The 16,505-nt window shown below is 38.6% G+C and overlaps 1 protein-coding gene across 1 annotated transcript; it reads left to right on the plus strand.

Moving 5' to 3' along the window:
- The first annotated feature begins 1,503 nt into the window (after nucleotides 1-1,503).
- On the plus strand, nucleotides 1,504-15,196 carry shmt1 (serine hydroxymethyltransferase 1 (soluble)). Its single transcript, XM_038309478.1, has 12 exons — nucleotides 1,504-1,638; nucleotides 3,570-3,693; nucleotides 3,775-3,920; nucleotides 4,003-4,118; nucleotides 5,613-5,773; nucleotides 8,973-9,054; nucleotides 9,170-9,382; nucleotides 9,495-9,608; nucleotides 14,046-14,168; nucleotides 14,326-14,442; nucleotides 14,527-14,637; nucleotides 14,729-15,196. The coding sequence occupies exons 2-12, from the start codon at nucleotides 3,601-3,603 to the stop codon at nucleotides 14,899-14,901; spliced, it is 1,449 nt and encodes a 482-aa protein (XP_038165406.1). The 5' UTR covers nucleotides 1,504-1,638; nucleotides 3,570-3,600; the 3' UTR covers nucleotides 14,902-15,196.
- The last annotated feature ends 1,309 nt before the right edge of the window (nucleotides 15,197-16,505 follow it).

Consider the following 16,505-nt stretch of genomic DNA (forward strand, 5'->3'; position numbering starts at 1 on the left):
ATGTTGCCGTATCCGTGTTATTTCTGCGTGTTTACTAAATGTTGTATTGTTTTCTTTTATTTCTACATTTAGAAGTAAAAAACAATACAATATTTAATAAACACGCAGAAATAAATATTGAATTGTTTCTTTTTACTTCTACATTTAGATTTTTATTTCAACCATAAGGTAAAACATTATAAATTACAATATATAATAAAAAATAAACAATAATTTTTAAAAGTAAACCAACTGATGATATATTTAAGACTTTAAAATGGCACCTTTTTGTATAAGAGGATGTAAAACGAGGTGTGCGAGGCGTTTCATTTGGTTTATCATTAAAAGCAAACAGGTCTTATTCTTCTTCTTTTCTATTACGGCGGATCGCAGGCAACTTTAGGGTGCATACCGCCACCTACTGTACATGAGTGTGTAGCAATATTACCTTACATTCTTTGCCTGTCCTTCCAAACATCCTTTTCAATTCCTCTCCTTAATGTTCATAAATTTTACAGTTCAATACATTTTCTACATTTTCTTTTTCTCCATATCCTTCGCATTTATCATTATTTTCCCTCCCTATTAAATATAAATAGTCATTTAAATAGGTATGACCCACTCTTAATCTGATCATTATTACTTCTTCCCCTCTGTTTCTCTCATTAATGTTTTTATTTAATACTGATTTTTGTACCTTATATAATCCTCTTCCTTTCTTATATTCATTCCACCCCTTTTGCCATTTTTTCCATTTCTTTACTCTTAATAAGTGATTTCCCAAACCCTTTCCCAAAAGGAATTGTAATCTTTATTTTTCCCTCTAAGGCCCTTTTTGCTGCTATATCTGCCTTTTCATTGCCTTTTCCACCTTCATGTGCTGGAACCCAACATAACCAAATATCAACGCCACCCCTATATAATCTAAATAGACTGTAATTGATTTCTAATACTAAATCTTTTCTATCATTTCCTTCCCCCTGAATAATTTCTAAAACTGCTGTGGAATCTGTACAGCCCACCACCCTGTCTGCTCTAACCTCCTATACCCATTGTAAGCTTAATATAATTGCCACCATTTCTGCTGTGAAACAGATAGATATTCTTTTAGAAATATATATATATATATATATATATATATATATATATATATATATATATATATATATATATATATATATATATATATATATATATATATATTAAACTCTGGTATATAAATTCCTATTCCCACACCTCCTTTTAAATTCTGATAACCATCTGAATATATTTTAAGTAGTTATAATAAGAGTTTCTTATATAGTATATATATAATATATTATATTTATAATTTATATATAATATATTATATAATATAATTTATATATAATATATTATATGATATATATATCATATATAATATACATATATATTATATAAATATATATCAGTCTTTATCCCTATTTAATTTAAATTCCAATAATTTTTCATTTTAAGCAGTCATGTTTGCGCGTTGTTGCTACGTAAGCGGAAGCGATGAGGAGGGCGTGATGTGATTGGCTTAAAGTTTCGCGGACTTTGCTCTTCATGTGGCCGCTTTGTTTTATAGCTGCGCTCTGAAAACTGATCCTAGTTCAGCTCTTCTACTGACAGCGGCGGGAGTCACATCATTGTCATTTGGTGAGAGGCTCATACTTCTAAAAAAAAAAAACATGATTTAGCTACTGTTTCAATGCATACGTATTTAAAGCAGATAGTATCAAAGCTGAGATCAGAGCAGGTGGTAATGTTTTTATTCCTGATCAGATGCTGCTGTGACATATGGCACTTAGCAGTTAGCTGCAAGTCCCTTCCCCGCCTTAAAACAAGTTATTTCTATATTTTTTGTTCCATGTGTGTCATCTGTATTTGCTGGGTAGTTTTCTCGGTCAGATCAGGCTGTTTTATAATCAAATTCCTGCGCTCTGTTTGGCTCCCTTTCATGCATGGTGACTGTCATGTGCAAAGACTTAGGATGTGGGCTGTGCAAGCAGCCCCATGCAGGGCAGACAGGATGACTGGTAGCTGAAAGGAGCAAAGACTGATCGTGTTTTCACAGATTCTGCAGAACTCTGCTGTGTGACGGTTCAAAGGTTCATTGATGAGCCTATAGGGGGGTGGCAACATTGCATGTAGAGCTCTCATTCTCTCATCTCACACAGAAATGTCAGACTTCTTTCTTTATTTGGATTTTAGCCGATTAGCCAACAGAAATAATCTAATATTTACAAGCAGGGGGGATTTACCATTAGGCAATACTAAGCAAGTTCCGAGGGGCCCCATAAAATTCTGTTTACATGTTTGGTTAATACAACTATTCCTTATTTGTGCTCATTAATTATGTTTTTGATAAAAAAATTCTTTCACTAAAAACCCTTCAGAATGCTTATAATTTTAAGTGTGTCTCTTTACTTTTGCCATCATCTTTTTTGGAAACACAGGAAGGAGCAATCAGCTAAGTGAGCTTAGTGCTTGGGAAAAAAAAAAAACTTTTATTCCTTTTGAGCGAGCATGAAAAGTCAGCTGAGTACAAAACATAGAGAGGAAAACAACAAGAAAAGGGACAAAACATAAAACTAATAATGTAAGTCTATTCTATTAAAATTTCTGTATCAGTATAATGGGTCTTTTTTATGTGCTGTATTCTCAATTCACAGGGCCCCCTGCCTGTTTTTACCTTGGGGCCCAAATTTCCTTAATCCGCCCCTGTTTACAAGAGAGTTGATTTTTAAGATTATTTAATCAATCTTCAAAAAATGTCATGTGCTTTTGCATTTCATCCTTTTTTCATCCACTGGCCTTAAAATTAAGTCCAACTGATTCTTGGTAAATGAGGTCTTTCTGTTTGTAAAATCATGTCTATTTATATGTAAACAGATCATCACAGTATACAGTAGCCTTTCAACAAGACAACTGATCTAAACCAAGTGCGGCATCCTAGAGGAAAACCTGTTAGAGGCTGCAAAAGTCTTCAGACCAGGGTGGAGCTTCACCTCCCTGCAGGAGATCAACCTGAAACAGCCAGAGCGGTTTAGATCAAGGCATATTCTTGTGTTATAATGGCCTAGTCAAAGCCCAGACCTAATCCTAACCCAGTATCTGCTGCAATATTTAAGTCTGATAAATGGGGAGTGTTGGCTTAGTGGTTAGAGCAGTGCGCTTGTGTCATTGCCACAGCCCAGAACCCTTAACCCCACACTGCTCCCTGGGCGCCGCACAATGGCAGCGCATTACTCCCCAAAGGGATGGGTCAAAGCAGAGAGTGAATTTCCACATCATGTGACAATAAAGGGATTTAACATCTGATGGTCACAAATGTTCTTAATCTAATCTGACCGAGCTTAGAATGAATGCAGATGAATCCTCCGGTTTTATTCATGCTTTAATCTGTAGTCTGTGTCGGTCTTTCACACAGAGTTCCAATAAAATCCATGAACTTTTATGTTTTTATTTTTATGAAGGTCTTTTGAAAGCTTCTATAATGAGTTCTGATAACCTGCTATTTTATTATCAGTGACCATCTCTTATAGTTTTTTATGTGACTTATCTGTGATTCTTATCTCTTGTGTCAGATTTCCACATCGTGTCTCCAGGAAAACAACCATGTCTCTAACAAACGGCCACAGTGTGGGTAAAGAAACCTGGGATTCGCACAACAAGATGATGCTGGAGCCTCTGGCCGTCAGTGACTCAGAGGTGTGCATCTGGGACTTATTAAACATTATTCATGCAATTTTTAAAAAAGTTCTGATGATTTTTGTGATGTTTGTGCTTCAGGTGTTCTCCATCATAAAGAAGGAGAAGCACAGGCAGGTCTACGGTCTGGAGCTGATAGCGTCGGAGAATTTTGCCAGCAGAGCTGTTCTGGAGGCTCTGGGTTCCTGTATGAACAACAAGTACTCTGAGGGTTATCCTGGCCAGAGGTACGCCGCCTCATCCAGTCAGGAAACATGTTTATTAAACGCTGTTATTTAAGGTATTCATGAGCCTAATTCCTCACTTTAGGTACTATGGTGGTACTGAACATATTGATGAGCTGGAGAGACTCTGCCAGAAGAGGGCGCTGGAGCTCTTTGGTTTGGATCCGGAGAAATGGGGCGTCAATGCACAGCCATACTCAGGTATTAAACCTCCTCCTGCAGAGGTGCAGACCATATGTAGGGTTTCTTCATTTCTGTATAAAACCATAATTAGAAATCCATATAAAAATAAAAAATAAGGCGGTGTTTTCCCTCTGAATGCAGCTTACGCCCCTAATTACCCTAGATGCATCTCAGGAGTGTCATAAGTTCATTTATTGAAGTAACTCAATTAAGAAAGTGAAGCAAAGTGACATATTTTAGATGTTATTTTAGTTCATTCGATCATTATGCCTCCCAGTATATAAAAACCTAAATTTTTATTGCTTAGAGAGTTCTGCTACTGGATAAGAATATTAAAGCATTTTTTAATTTTTTGCAGAAATGTTGGCATACGGAAAGCTATGTCCGTGGAATGTACATTTAGTGGACTCCTTTGGAATGAATTACTGAATAAGCGCAGAGGAGGCAATCAGGCTCTAGTTGGGGCTGAGGGGTTCAGGAAGCCCAGCTTACTTTAAAAGCAGCTTTCAGCTTATCTAGACCGGTTTAGTAATAAAAATGGTATTATTCATCTTCTTCATGACAATACTCCACAGATTCCCGTTAGACTGTTGAGCATCCAGTTGAGCCAGTCCTCATCCTCCTTTGCTTGTTTGGAAAGGCTTAGCCTAGTTGATGATTCAGTGAATACAGAGCATGGCATGGCTCTTAAAGGGTTGGTTATACTCTTACAGCAGTGTGTTGCAGTGAGCTTGACGGAGACATTTTTGATTTATGCTCAATATTGAAGCGTGGTTTGCGCGATACGAGGCGTTGAGGAAATCGGGAGGAGTTTAGTCTTACAACGGAGGGACATGACGGCGAAAAAGAGCGGGGATCCAGGTGGAAAAAGGCTCCCAGTGTTCTCGCGCACCTCGCTCTTCTAGCTGGTCAAACTTAACAAGTTGTTTTCCGCAATTTCGGTCATAAAAACAAAACCAGCCGGCCTCCTGTCTGCGGCATTGTCTGCGGTCAGTTACAATTTGGGAGAGGTGCAGCAGAGTGTCTGCAGAGGGAGCGGGGATGTCTTTTTGTCCACTACAACATCTACACAGATGACCTGTTTTCGAAGTATAAATCAGCCTTTAGAGGGCTGACTCCACGTCTACCTCTCCTCCAAGCTCTTAAAATGAGCTCTGCATCTCTTTCCTCTTAAGGCGCATTTATTGGAATCGCTTGTCATTTTTTTTTTTTTACGATGTTTTCCTTCCACTTAATTTTCTATTAATTGTTTAGGAAGAGCACTCTGTGAGCTGCCAGTTTAAATGTCTTGTAGAGATCATGAAGTTCTCTGTGTTTGTATGGATAGACCCTAACAGTGAGACATGTTAATTGTTCCGCACAATTATTTAATCAGATTTAACTGGCAATTTTTATTTATTTTTTCAAATCCCACAGAAAGTTGTGACAGTAAAATGATAGACTCCTCAAATATGGTTTCAGCGCAATCTTTGTTTGCCTCCTTGTTCTTATCCTCCGCTTTGCCTCTATAAGGTTCCCCAGCCAACTTTGCAGTCTACACAGCTGTGGTGGAGCCACATGGCCGCATCATGGGGCTGGACCTTCCTGATGGCGGCCACCTCACCCACGGCTTCATGACCGAGAAGAAGAAAATCTCAGCAACCTCCATCTTCTTTGAATCCATGCCATATAAGGTGCGAATGACATGCATTTTTCAGCTTGTTTTTAGAGGAATGTGTTCGATAATGATAAGAGGTTTGGTGTTATTTACTGAGTGGGGATGAGATCAATCCCAGGGATCGATAGAGCAGGACCTGTATTCGTCACGTTTGCATTACGTTGCCCTTTGACTTCTTATGAAAGCAGAAATCATTGCACAACCAGAGAACAGCTTAAAATCAGCAACTGTGGAGTTACCTAACAATATTCCCTATGAGGCTATAAACTCTCAGCACTTAAGCTTTATAAAAGAGTTTTACCGTACTAATGCTTTGAAGAGGATTTCTAATTTTGCTAAAGTTTTACTCTGATCCGATGTTTCCAAAAACAAGATATATATATTCAGAACCTGAGTTGGGAAAAAGTAGGCTGTCTAGCCACGATCTTTGTTTTAAACACATAAAGAGCAGACTTAAATGATTCTCCAAGCTTAATGTACAACAATCTTGTAGCACGGATAAAATAAATGAAATCCTACCAGTTGTTTTTCTTTCTTTTTTTTTTTTTTTTTTTTTTTTTGGCGGGCGTTAAACAGCAGCTAGGTTAATACCGCAATCAAAGAAATCTTTTTACGCAGGCCGGGTGCCTCCGTGCGCATTGCTGCCCCCCTCAGGACACTGGCTTGCGACATTTCATGGGCATTACGCTGCTGTACGTTATGCATAAGTTAGGCTGTCGTTGGACTTAAGTTCTGGACTTGTTATGAATACGGTATGTTTACACCCAGAGTTGAAATGATACATGAAAAGTTCAGCATATGCCGGCGTTTTAGGAGATTCTGGGACATTAGGCATACGCTGTCTAAATCAGCAAGGTGTGACGGGGCTTTACATCTTTCAGAAATGTAAGATTAATTTTCATTGTTATGTGGATGATACCCAGCTCTATCTATCTGATAAACTCCAAACTCCTTCCCTCACCTCCTGCCTTGCTGAAATTAAAGCCTGGTTCACCTCTAACTTCCTGAAGCTCAATAGCAACAAAACAGAGATCCAAGATTGACAGTCTCTCTCTTTATGTGACACTTCCACCCTCTCTCCCTCTTCTCAGGTAAAAGGTCTGAGAGTCATCCTTCATTCCTCTCTGTCATTCACCTCCTACATCAATAACCTCACTCTTTTTCCATTTTCATCAATGAAACATTCATCATCTTCGTCCTTCTCTTTCCCTGCATTCTGCTTCTGTTGTTCTCCTTCAGGCCTTTAGCCAGGATTATTTCATAGGGGGTACACCTTGGTGTACCACATCTTTAGACTTAGCGCGGCGTGGGCTGATCTGGGGGGGATCCTCCCCTGGAAAAGTTTGAAATTTAGACTCTCCTGCATTTTGAGGTGGAATGCAGCTAACTTTTTGTCTCGCAAAACTACTTTTGTCCTGATGATGGGAAGTTTGTATGCTTGACTAGATTAGGAAATTTCATAAAGAAGACATGAGATCATTTTTAGGTACAATAATATGTTTCATATTGTAGGCGACCTTCATCCAAAAATTAGTCATGGAGAGGAGAGCAGGGATCTGTTCGACGCGCTGAATCCAAGGAGGAAACATAAAGCTTTACTGCAGTTAGAGATGTTTATTGTACTCTTTTTCTGTGAAGCATTGTACAACAGGTAGATTTGCAGACTTATATAAACTTGCGGTCACAGAAATATTGGCACCCTGCCTTAGCCTCTCTGTGAATCAAACAAACAAAACAGCCCCAGAGAAGATCCAGGTGATATTCATTAGTCAATCATTCAGCTCCACCCACACATGCCCATACATACCTTTAACACATGCAGCCTACCCTTAGAGACGAGACAAAAATGCATCCTTGCCTCTACACAGATGTTAATTCAAACAATCAGAAAGTGTAATGCTACATTCACAGCGTGATTTGAGCAGCAAAAAAACCGCCTGCTGCTTCAGTTTTGATGCTTGTACACGTTAAGGCCAGCGTCCAGGAAAGTGAACAAATGGATCTGATGCTTCTGCTGCTCCTGTGTTCAATGGCAGAGTGACTATATTTGCTGTATTCAGTGGGTAGAAAGTAGTTTTAATATATTTTTATGTGAGAAAGTCCACCTCAGAACAGTCAGTTCATCCAGATTATGATCCTGCCTTAAAATATTTTTTCACTGTTAGGTGCGCTGCCTCAGGCTAGTTCGCTTCTTGGGAATTTTTCCCCAACTGTTCGTGGCAGCAGGAAGTAGATGTTAGGGTTTTTCATGGATGTATTGAAGACTGTACGCACCAGAATAGTAAAAGCAAACGTATTTTACTGGCAGGTTTTAACATTTTAAGTTAATTTAGGCATAAATAAACAGTTTCAGTGCGGTGATCATAGCTCTCTGCCTCAGCAGCGCTGTGTCTGTCTCCCTGTCAGTTCCCAGATCAGCTCTCTGATTGGCTGATTTGGCGCGTTGAGCAGCAAAAGTTCATTTTTCCAACCCAAGCATCTGCTGCTCGGGAAATTTTTAATATCTGAGGAAAGTGTCCAGAGGAAAAACAGGGCGTACAATTAGTCATTTTTTTAGTAACGGCCGTACACATTGCTAGATAAAAGCCTGTGTAGCCTCGTCACCTATTCTTTTTCCTCTTCCTCAGCAATCCCTTTATATGCTTCAGTCCGTCCCGAATTTAGCTTAAAATCTTTTTGTTCACGTTCAAGGTCACCCATACCTCTCAGGTCTCTTTCAGACCCCCTCCTAAATCCAAGTACAGCAGATCTTTCTCCCATTTTCCTCCCAAACTCTGAAATTCACTCCTGATAATTTCAACACTGATATTTACCTCTGTTACAATCCAGACTAAAAACTCATCTGTTCCAAACTGCCTGTCCTGTTTTTAATAGTGTTTGTTGAAATGTATCCGTAGGTGTTTTGAAAACCCTTTTAGATAAAAGTTATTATTATAGAGCTGATCTATATTCCAAGTCTTTATCTCCTTTAATATTAGTGGGAATACGACCTTTAAACACCTTGGCTCTGTTTTTTGACGTCTTTATTTTCTTATGCAAACTCTATAGATAATTTATCTATTTTGCACCAATTACTCTTCCATAGTTTATTTATTCTCAAACAGAATAAAATAAATATTGGTTGTTTTGGCAATTTTTTTAGCTTTAATTTAGTTTCGATTACTCTTAAGTGATATATTCGTAAAATAAGAAAGTTATATTTATTTTTTTTTAAGGTGAGTCCAGAAACGGGCTACATCGATTATGACAAGCTGCAGGAAAATGCACGGCTGTTCCACCCGAGGCTCATCATTGCAGGTTTTATTCATGAACTCACATATGTTCACTCTCCTCTGTAAAGTTAGTTTGTGGGAAGAAAAACCCAAATTAAAACTTTTTTTTTTTTAATTTTATTTCTGTCTGCTTACTTTAGGAACAAGCTGCTATTCGAGGAACCTTGACTACGCCCGCTTGAAGCAGATCGCCAATGAGAATGGTGCATATCTGATGGGGGACATGGCTCACATCAGTGGGTTGGTGGCTGCTGGAGTGGTGCCCTCACCCTTTGAGCATTGCGACATTGTCACCACGACGACCCACAAAACTCTGCGTGGCTGCCGAGCCGGACTTATCTTTTATCGGAAAGGTAGATCCTTTTTTAAAAATTTTTTTATAGAACATCTTAATTTTCTCCATCCACCTCCTTAATACTCTCTTTCCAAATGTTTGTCTTCTGAACTCCTCCATCTCTTACCAAGGGGTGCGGAGTGTGGACGCCAAAGGAAAGGAGACTGTGTACAACTTGGAGTCTTTGATCAACCAGGCCGTGTTTCCAGGTCTGCAGGGAGGACCTCACAATCACGCTATCGCAGGTACAGCTATTATCATCATCTTAAAGTCTTTGTTTTGAAAGCTGCAGCTGCTTCTAAAGGTATTTATTCCAGAGGTAGACCGATACATCATTAGGCCAATGTTTTAGGCCAATTATAGCATTTTGTTTTTATATATGATTGTGCTGAATGTTTTCAGCAGTAAGTTCCCATGAGGCGCTATATCCCTTTGCTTTCTGCTTTTATTTAATTTGTTAATAAGTGTTTCTTTATTTGTTTAAATTGAGACTTGTGTAATTTGTAATTTATTGTATTATTTTATGATTTCAGTGGAGAAAAGAGACTTGTGTATCAAGGATCAGCTTTAATGATGTCAAAATAATGTTGATTTTTTTTTTTTTTTTTTTTTAGGCGTAAAACCTATATTAGCTGATCTCAACTCATAGCCTTTGAATCAATTTGTTCTTTTATTACAACCTTAAAGACAAGGTATGGCATACTAGCAAAGCAAATAAAACGACACCTGGTTTGCAAACTATTGTTGAACTTAGCCTCCTTTACTCTGATACCCCAAATTTAAACCTATTGTAACCATGTGCCATCAGATGTAGTACATAGAGTCCACCTGTGTGTCATTTAACCTCAGTATAGATCCTGCTGTTTGACACTCACCTCAGAAATTTGTTGAACATTGGAGAAGAAAACGCCTCATTTTGGGGATAAAGTCAAACCTAAATCAAACTTAAATGGAATTCAAAGCCATTTCCTGATTGTTGGCTCCAATAAAAGGTCAGAATGTGTTTTATAAAATGACTGAAGATGAATTATATTTCATAGCTGCTTGTCTCTGATTGGTTGAGTCGTATATAAAACCTTCAAAGGGACCAAAGTCTCCACTGAGGTGGATCTCATATAAACTTGATTTTATTCAACTGATCAAATAATATCTATTATTTTATAATCTGTTTTATCTGCTTGCTTAGAATTGTAGAGGAAGTATGATTCATGATCTTTAGAATCATGCTAAAAGAATGTGACTGAAAAAGGATCAGGAAAGTAAAGTAGTTTTCTTTGTAATAAATATCAAACAATCCAAAAATTTGCTAATTCTTCTAAAAATAATCAGATTAGTTTCAAGAAATGACCTGCAAGTGTGATAAATATTTTAGCCCTTGCTAAAAATGCTCTGTAAATTTGCAATACAGAATTTACATCACCATATACAGGTAATTAGAACTCCATCCCTTTTTTGAAAGCTTATTTTAAGATGTGTCTGTGCCTAATACCCCAAACATTAAGGTGGATCAATTCAGATTGTACCATGAGGATTACTTGGATGTGTTAAATCTTTAGCCCCATAAAGGCACAATGCTGGTAGGTCAGGGTTGTGGTTGTAGAGAAGTTTGAAGCAGGCAGGTTCATATCACCACCGCTTTTAACATCGCTCAGAGATTCCAATGATGAGTTTGAAGGACGACTAAACTGCAAACTCATAAAGATCGGGCGGAGTCCACATGGAGAAGCCATGGCACCTCTGGTGGATCTGTACAGATCCAAAAAGCTCAGTTGTACCCCTATCCCACCGGCAAAAGTAGCAGTTTAAACCAATCAGCAATCGGCTTTTTAGTGGCAGTGGGAACAGCTCACTGACGCGTGTCTATCCGGGTCAAACGACTTGGCAAGTGACCCATGTTAAAATCGCCTTGGCTCTGATCGACATGCTGTGGGAACACCAGAGCCGTGCTGACCCACTAAATTACCTGATACCATTGAACGCAACAGTCACTTCTGATCTAACAAGCCGAAACAACCCTGTTTCCATTCGATAAACATGGCGCAGCTAACAGGCATTCAGACAGATCACAGACCAAAACTCACTACAGCCTGGCGTGTAGTGAGTTTTCTCTCCATTGTTTACTGTCCTGATTTCTGTCACACTTGTGACATCATCAACGCTAACCCTGCGTGATGATGTCACCAGTCACGCAGCAAGGCAGCTAGGGGTTAGACCCAGCTTTTTTTGGCAGAGGGAAAGGAGCCAAATGGCGATTGTTAGCGTGTCGACCCATGTTTGGGAAACACGTTTTAATCTGGTATTTTCAGTGGGAAAGAGGCTCTGGAGGAAATGGGACTAACTTAAACTCGGACATTTTTGCTAAAAGTGGAAAGTAGGAAGTTGTTACGTAACAAGAGCCTTAAGGGCCAGAGAACATACTTACTGCTATACATTGATGAATCTTAACATCAGTTTGTACAATCAAAAAGGAACCTGCTGGGTGCACTGTAAAAACAATCTAGACATGAGTGAAAATATCTCAAAATAAGTGTATTTACCCTTGAATCAGTATTTCTACCCTTAAAATAAGAAAATTATATATTATACACTTGAAATAAGAGATCTCAGTTGTTATTTCTGCAAAAACGGTCTAGAAATAAGTAAAACATTTCTTACATTAAGGGCCGGATTTTTAAAGATCCAATTTTGCGTGCAGTAATTTGCGCTCGCAAACCGGAATTTTGCGCGAGGGGCTGAACCATGGTTTGCGGGTGATTTAACAACAGTGATTGCGTAACTGGTGGCAGGTGCAAAACTGTTGGAGACGCCCTATTTAAATGATGGTTTTGCGCGTTTTGTGGTTTGCAGCAAAGTAGTTTGTAGTTTGTACAAACCAATGCATTAAGAAATTTTAATCTTACAGTGACCCCCCCCCCCCCCAGAAAAAAAAAAAAAAAAAAAAATATATATATATATATATATATATATATAAAGAAAAATCTTTGGCAACCTTTATTCCCTAAGGTGGTATGTGGCTGAATTTCTACTTCACTGCAGTAAAAAAAAAAAAAAAAAACTGGTGTTTTGTATTGGCCTGTAGAAAAATGCACATACCAAATGGCTCGCAAGAAGTGACTGTGGATGAGATTACTGCGCGTACGCATCCCCGCAGCATTGGCATGTTGCTCCACAGGCGCAGGGGGGAGGTCTGGTTTCTCCGTTAGGGCGTCAGGGCGACATGGCATTTAGAACGTCGGACAGCACTTCTGAAAAACTAGATTGGGAGATCCCAGATGCAAAAAAGTGCAATGTTGCAAGGATTTTTGTGATATCTGGTATTGCGTGGGTCCTCCTTGTGGCTGGCTCCAAATCCATTCGGAGTTCCCCAAACAGCTCCAAAATGGCAATGCTGAATAAACGAAATGTTTTGATGATCGTTTCCTCGTTCATTCCAAAAATATTCACACGGAGTGAAAAAATGCGTTCTCTGCGTCTCCTTGCTTCATTTCGATGTCTCCTTCTTGCGACAATAACCGCTGCCATGTGTGCGCAATTACGCATACAGACCATTTGCACCTTCTTTTGAAACGTGTTAAATATAGAGTCAGATACCGTTAGCAAAATTGCTTCCAGGTTTGATAAATCACTTTGCGAGTGCTAAATTAATATATTGCGTGTAAACGCCCCATATTGCATATTCATTGCAGAAAAAGTACTAAATGGATAAGAGGCGCTATTTAGCACGTTTTAAAGACCAAATCCTTTTAGCACGCTGTTGATAGATCAGTTTGTACATTTTTTAGCGTGCGCAGTGAAATAGCTCACGTTTTTATACACGCAAACCTTTGATAGATCCGGCCCTAAGTGTATTAACCGTTAGAGTAGATTAATATGATGATTTGCCAATAGGATAGAGTATTTTTACTCTTAAAATAAGATAATTAGATAATTAAGAAAGACAATGCAATCATTTTTTTCTTATTTACAATGCAAATTGTCTTGTTCCATTGGCAAAGTGTCTCAATTACCCGCTAAATTCAAGAGAAAATACAGTTAATTTAAGACAAATTTACTTTATTTCCGTGTGGGTCTCGTCACTCTGATTGCAACATGCTGTGTAGAAGAACAACATATTATGTTCTTCCTTCATTGTGACTGAGTCAAACCAATGTGTGAGTGACAAGTATCGACTTGTGGGACTTATCTAAGCAGCACGTTTCCAATCTGTCTATTGAAAAAAGTTGAAACTCTTATTTTCCTTTCACTACAGAGACTTTCTTTTAAAAACCAAAACAAAGTCACTAGGGCTGAAACTGATTATTTTTCAAATCGATTAAACTGTCGAGTAAATTTATGGTAAAGATAGAAAAAGCTTCCTTAAAGAAGTTTTTTTAAAATGAAATTAAACCAGGTGAAAGTAAAACTTTTCCACTTGAGGAAATGGAGCATATTAACAGACGAAAACCTTTTTTTAATCTTACCTGCAAAATGTTTATATATATATATATATATATTTTTTTTCAATTTTTATATAATTACTGCTCTATGTTGGAGACGATTATTCGATTACTAATTTAGCTGACGATTGTTTCAATAATCAATTAATCCAATGAATTGTTTCAGCCCTAACAGTACGGCAGAGCTGTGATATTTGTGGTTGCAAGTTACAGAATTGTCACTGAGGACATGTTCATGATCGGCAGGTGTTGCTGTGGCGCTCAAACAAGCCATGACGGCGGAGTTTAAAGCTTACCAGCAGCAGGTCCTGGCTAACTGCAAAGCTCTATCCAGCACCCTAATGGACCTCGGTTACAAGATTGTCACCGGTAGGTGAAACAAACATTGATTTCAAACCCCTCAGAGGAAATGTTTACACCATGAACAGAACAATGTAATGACTGCTTGCATTAACCTAACTGACCTGCAAATCTTTATTTTTGTAATACAACAAAGATCTGTGCTCTCCTCTGATCCCATCTGCAGGTGGTTCTGACAACCATTTAATCCTGCTGGACCTGCGCAGCAAAGGAACGGACGGAGGAAGAGCCGAGAAGGTCTTGGAGGCGTGTGCCATTGCTTGCAATAAGAACACCTGCCCAGGTAAGAGCAGGTTGTAGTGAAATTTTAACTTCTGGTTAGTTAAAGAATCGTTCGTTAATCACTTTGCATTTCTGTCCTTCTAAGGCGATAAGAGCGCTTTACGTCCCAGTGGTCTGAGGTTCGGCTCTCCAGCTCTGACATCCAGAGGGATGATAGAGGAGGACTTGAAGAAGGTGGCTCACTTCATTCATAGAGGTAATGTGAGCAAAGAGATTATTTACCAGCAAACAGAAAAGTCTGTTAGAAGAAATATTTTTCGATTAAAAATGTGATGTTTCATTGGAAGGTATTGAGCTAACTTTGGAGGTTCAGAGAAGTTTGGATCCAAAGGCCACCCTGAAGGAGTTCATCCAGGCGTTGGCTCAGGGGGAGAAGTTCCAGCAGCGGGCGGCTGAGATCAGGGCTGAGGTGGAGGCGTTCGCCGGGCAGTTCCCCATGCCGGGCCTTCCTGAGCTGTAGAGAGCAGTGATCCACCCTCCTGTGCTTATACAGTCACGTCATTGTGACTTCAATACATTCCTGTGAAAGTAACATTTCCCTTGGAGCACTTTTTCTCAACGGGGAAAAAGGTTATTCGCTATTGTTACAATGCTTTACTGTTTTAAACTGAAATGTTTTAATGCTACACTTAAATTCATTATGTCAATGTTGTAATAAGTTTCCATTTCTGTGGAGTTTTCCAACAGACTCTATCAGATTGATACCCAAACTGTGATTCAGACGTGATTCTGTTAATTTAAACGAAATTAAAGATTTTCTGTGCATATGTGATGTTTTTTTATTCTTCTGAATTATCTGGCTGTAAATTTAAAGCAACTTCAAAGCTATAAAATTGCCGCCAACAACGCTAGATAGCCATAGCCTACAGTTTTTATTTAGTTTTTATTTGAGAATTCACAGGAAACGTTAATATTGATGTCAAACAAACTCTCTATTCAAATTGGCTATTTTGCTGAGATGAACAAGAAATGCTAAGGTGACCTAATTGTTTTAAGGTAAATTAAAACCAAGTCCAACTTTAGGCATGTTGATTTGTAAAATCTTCAGGGTTTCTGCGGGTCATTAAAAATCATTAAATTATTTTTTTTAAATTAAGGCATTAATTGGCATTAAAATTCATTAATTGTGATTATCCTGGCATTTAAAATGCTTTATAAAAAAATACATAAAAAAATAGTCAAATATATCAGATTTAACTGGTTCCACGTGTTTGCGTGGAACTGCTTCTGGTTGATCGTAAAGCCGTATGTTCGAAACAGAAGCTAGAGGCACAGAAAAAGCTAGAGAATGGGAATATGCTAATTTTAAAATACGTATATATTATTAACTCTGTAAAGCCCAAAGGTTCATGGCAGATTGCTCAACCTTTTTCTATCTATTTTGAGCTGTGTTTTTTTTTTTCTTGTTTTTTTTATTCATTTGCTCATTTGGGGCGTGTGGTATCTCCTAATTCATACCTGTCAACTGAAACTCGAAACTTCCCGCTGACATATGCAAATTTCAACATGTACTGCCTTAAGAGTTAGGATGTCCTGTTCTCTCGAAGTACTCCAACCCGATCTTTAGTTAGAGGACTCTCATTGCCAACATTTGAGTCAGACCAGATGGCAGCTAGCCAGTTGGCCCTAAATAGGAGATTGTTACTAAGGCATTCCCACAAGGTCATAATATTAATATATTCAAAATAATATAACTAAAAGGCATAATTGATACGCTGTCTAATTCTTTCCTCTTACATAGTCCCTTAGGCCAGGGGTATCATACAGAGCGTGTCAAATTGGTGCCAGAAAGGGCCATGTGGCTGCAGGGTTTCTTTCCAACCAAGCAATAGCACACCAGACTCCAGTTATCTAATCAAGTCATCATGTTAAGACTGGACTCACTTGATAAGTTGACTGGAGTCTGGTGTGATATTGCTTGGTTGGAAAGAAAACCTGCAGCCACACAGCCCTTTCTGGAACCAGTTTGACACCCCTGCCTTGGGCTATTCTGATGTGTTCCCTCCAATCTGAATGATCCCTCCTTAGATCAGGTTCTGCAGTAGAAGGCTGACAACACATATC

Source organism: Cyprinodon tularosa, unplaced genomic scaffold (genome assembly GCF_016077235.1).
Source record: "Cyprinodon tularosa strain WSP-4 unplaced genomic scaffold, ASM1607723v1 ctg118, whole genome shotgun sequence".
Taxonomy (NCBI): domain Eukaryota; kingdom Metazoa; phylum Chordata; class Actinopteri; order Cyprinodontiformes; family Cyprinodontidae; genus Cyprinodon; species Cyprinodon tularosa.

Excerpts from the sequence above, each read along its gene's own strand:
- shmt1 (XM_038309478.1), top strand. The coding sequence starts at position 3,601 with ATGTCTCTAACAAACGGCCACAGTGTGGGTAAAGAAACCTGGGATTCG. Across the intron at positions 3,694-3,774 it reads TGGCCGTCAGTGACTCAGAG|GTGTTCTCCATCATAAAGAA; the intron begins GTGTGCATCTGG and ends TTTGTGCTTCAG. Across the intron at positions 4,119-5,612 it reads CAATGCACAGCCATACTCAG|GTTCCCCAGCCAACTTTGCA; the intron begins GTATTAAACCTC and ends TGCCTCTATAAG.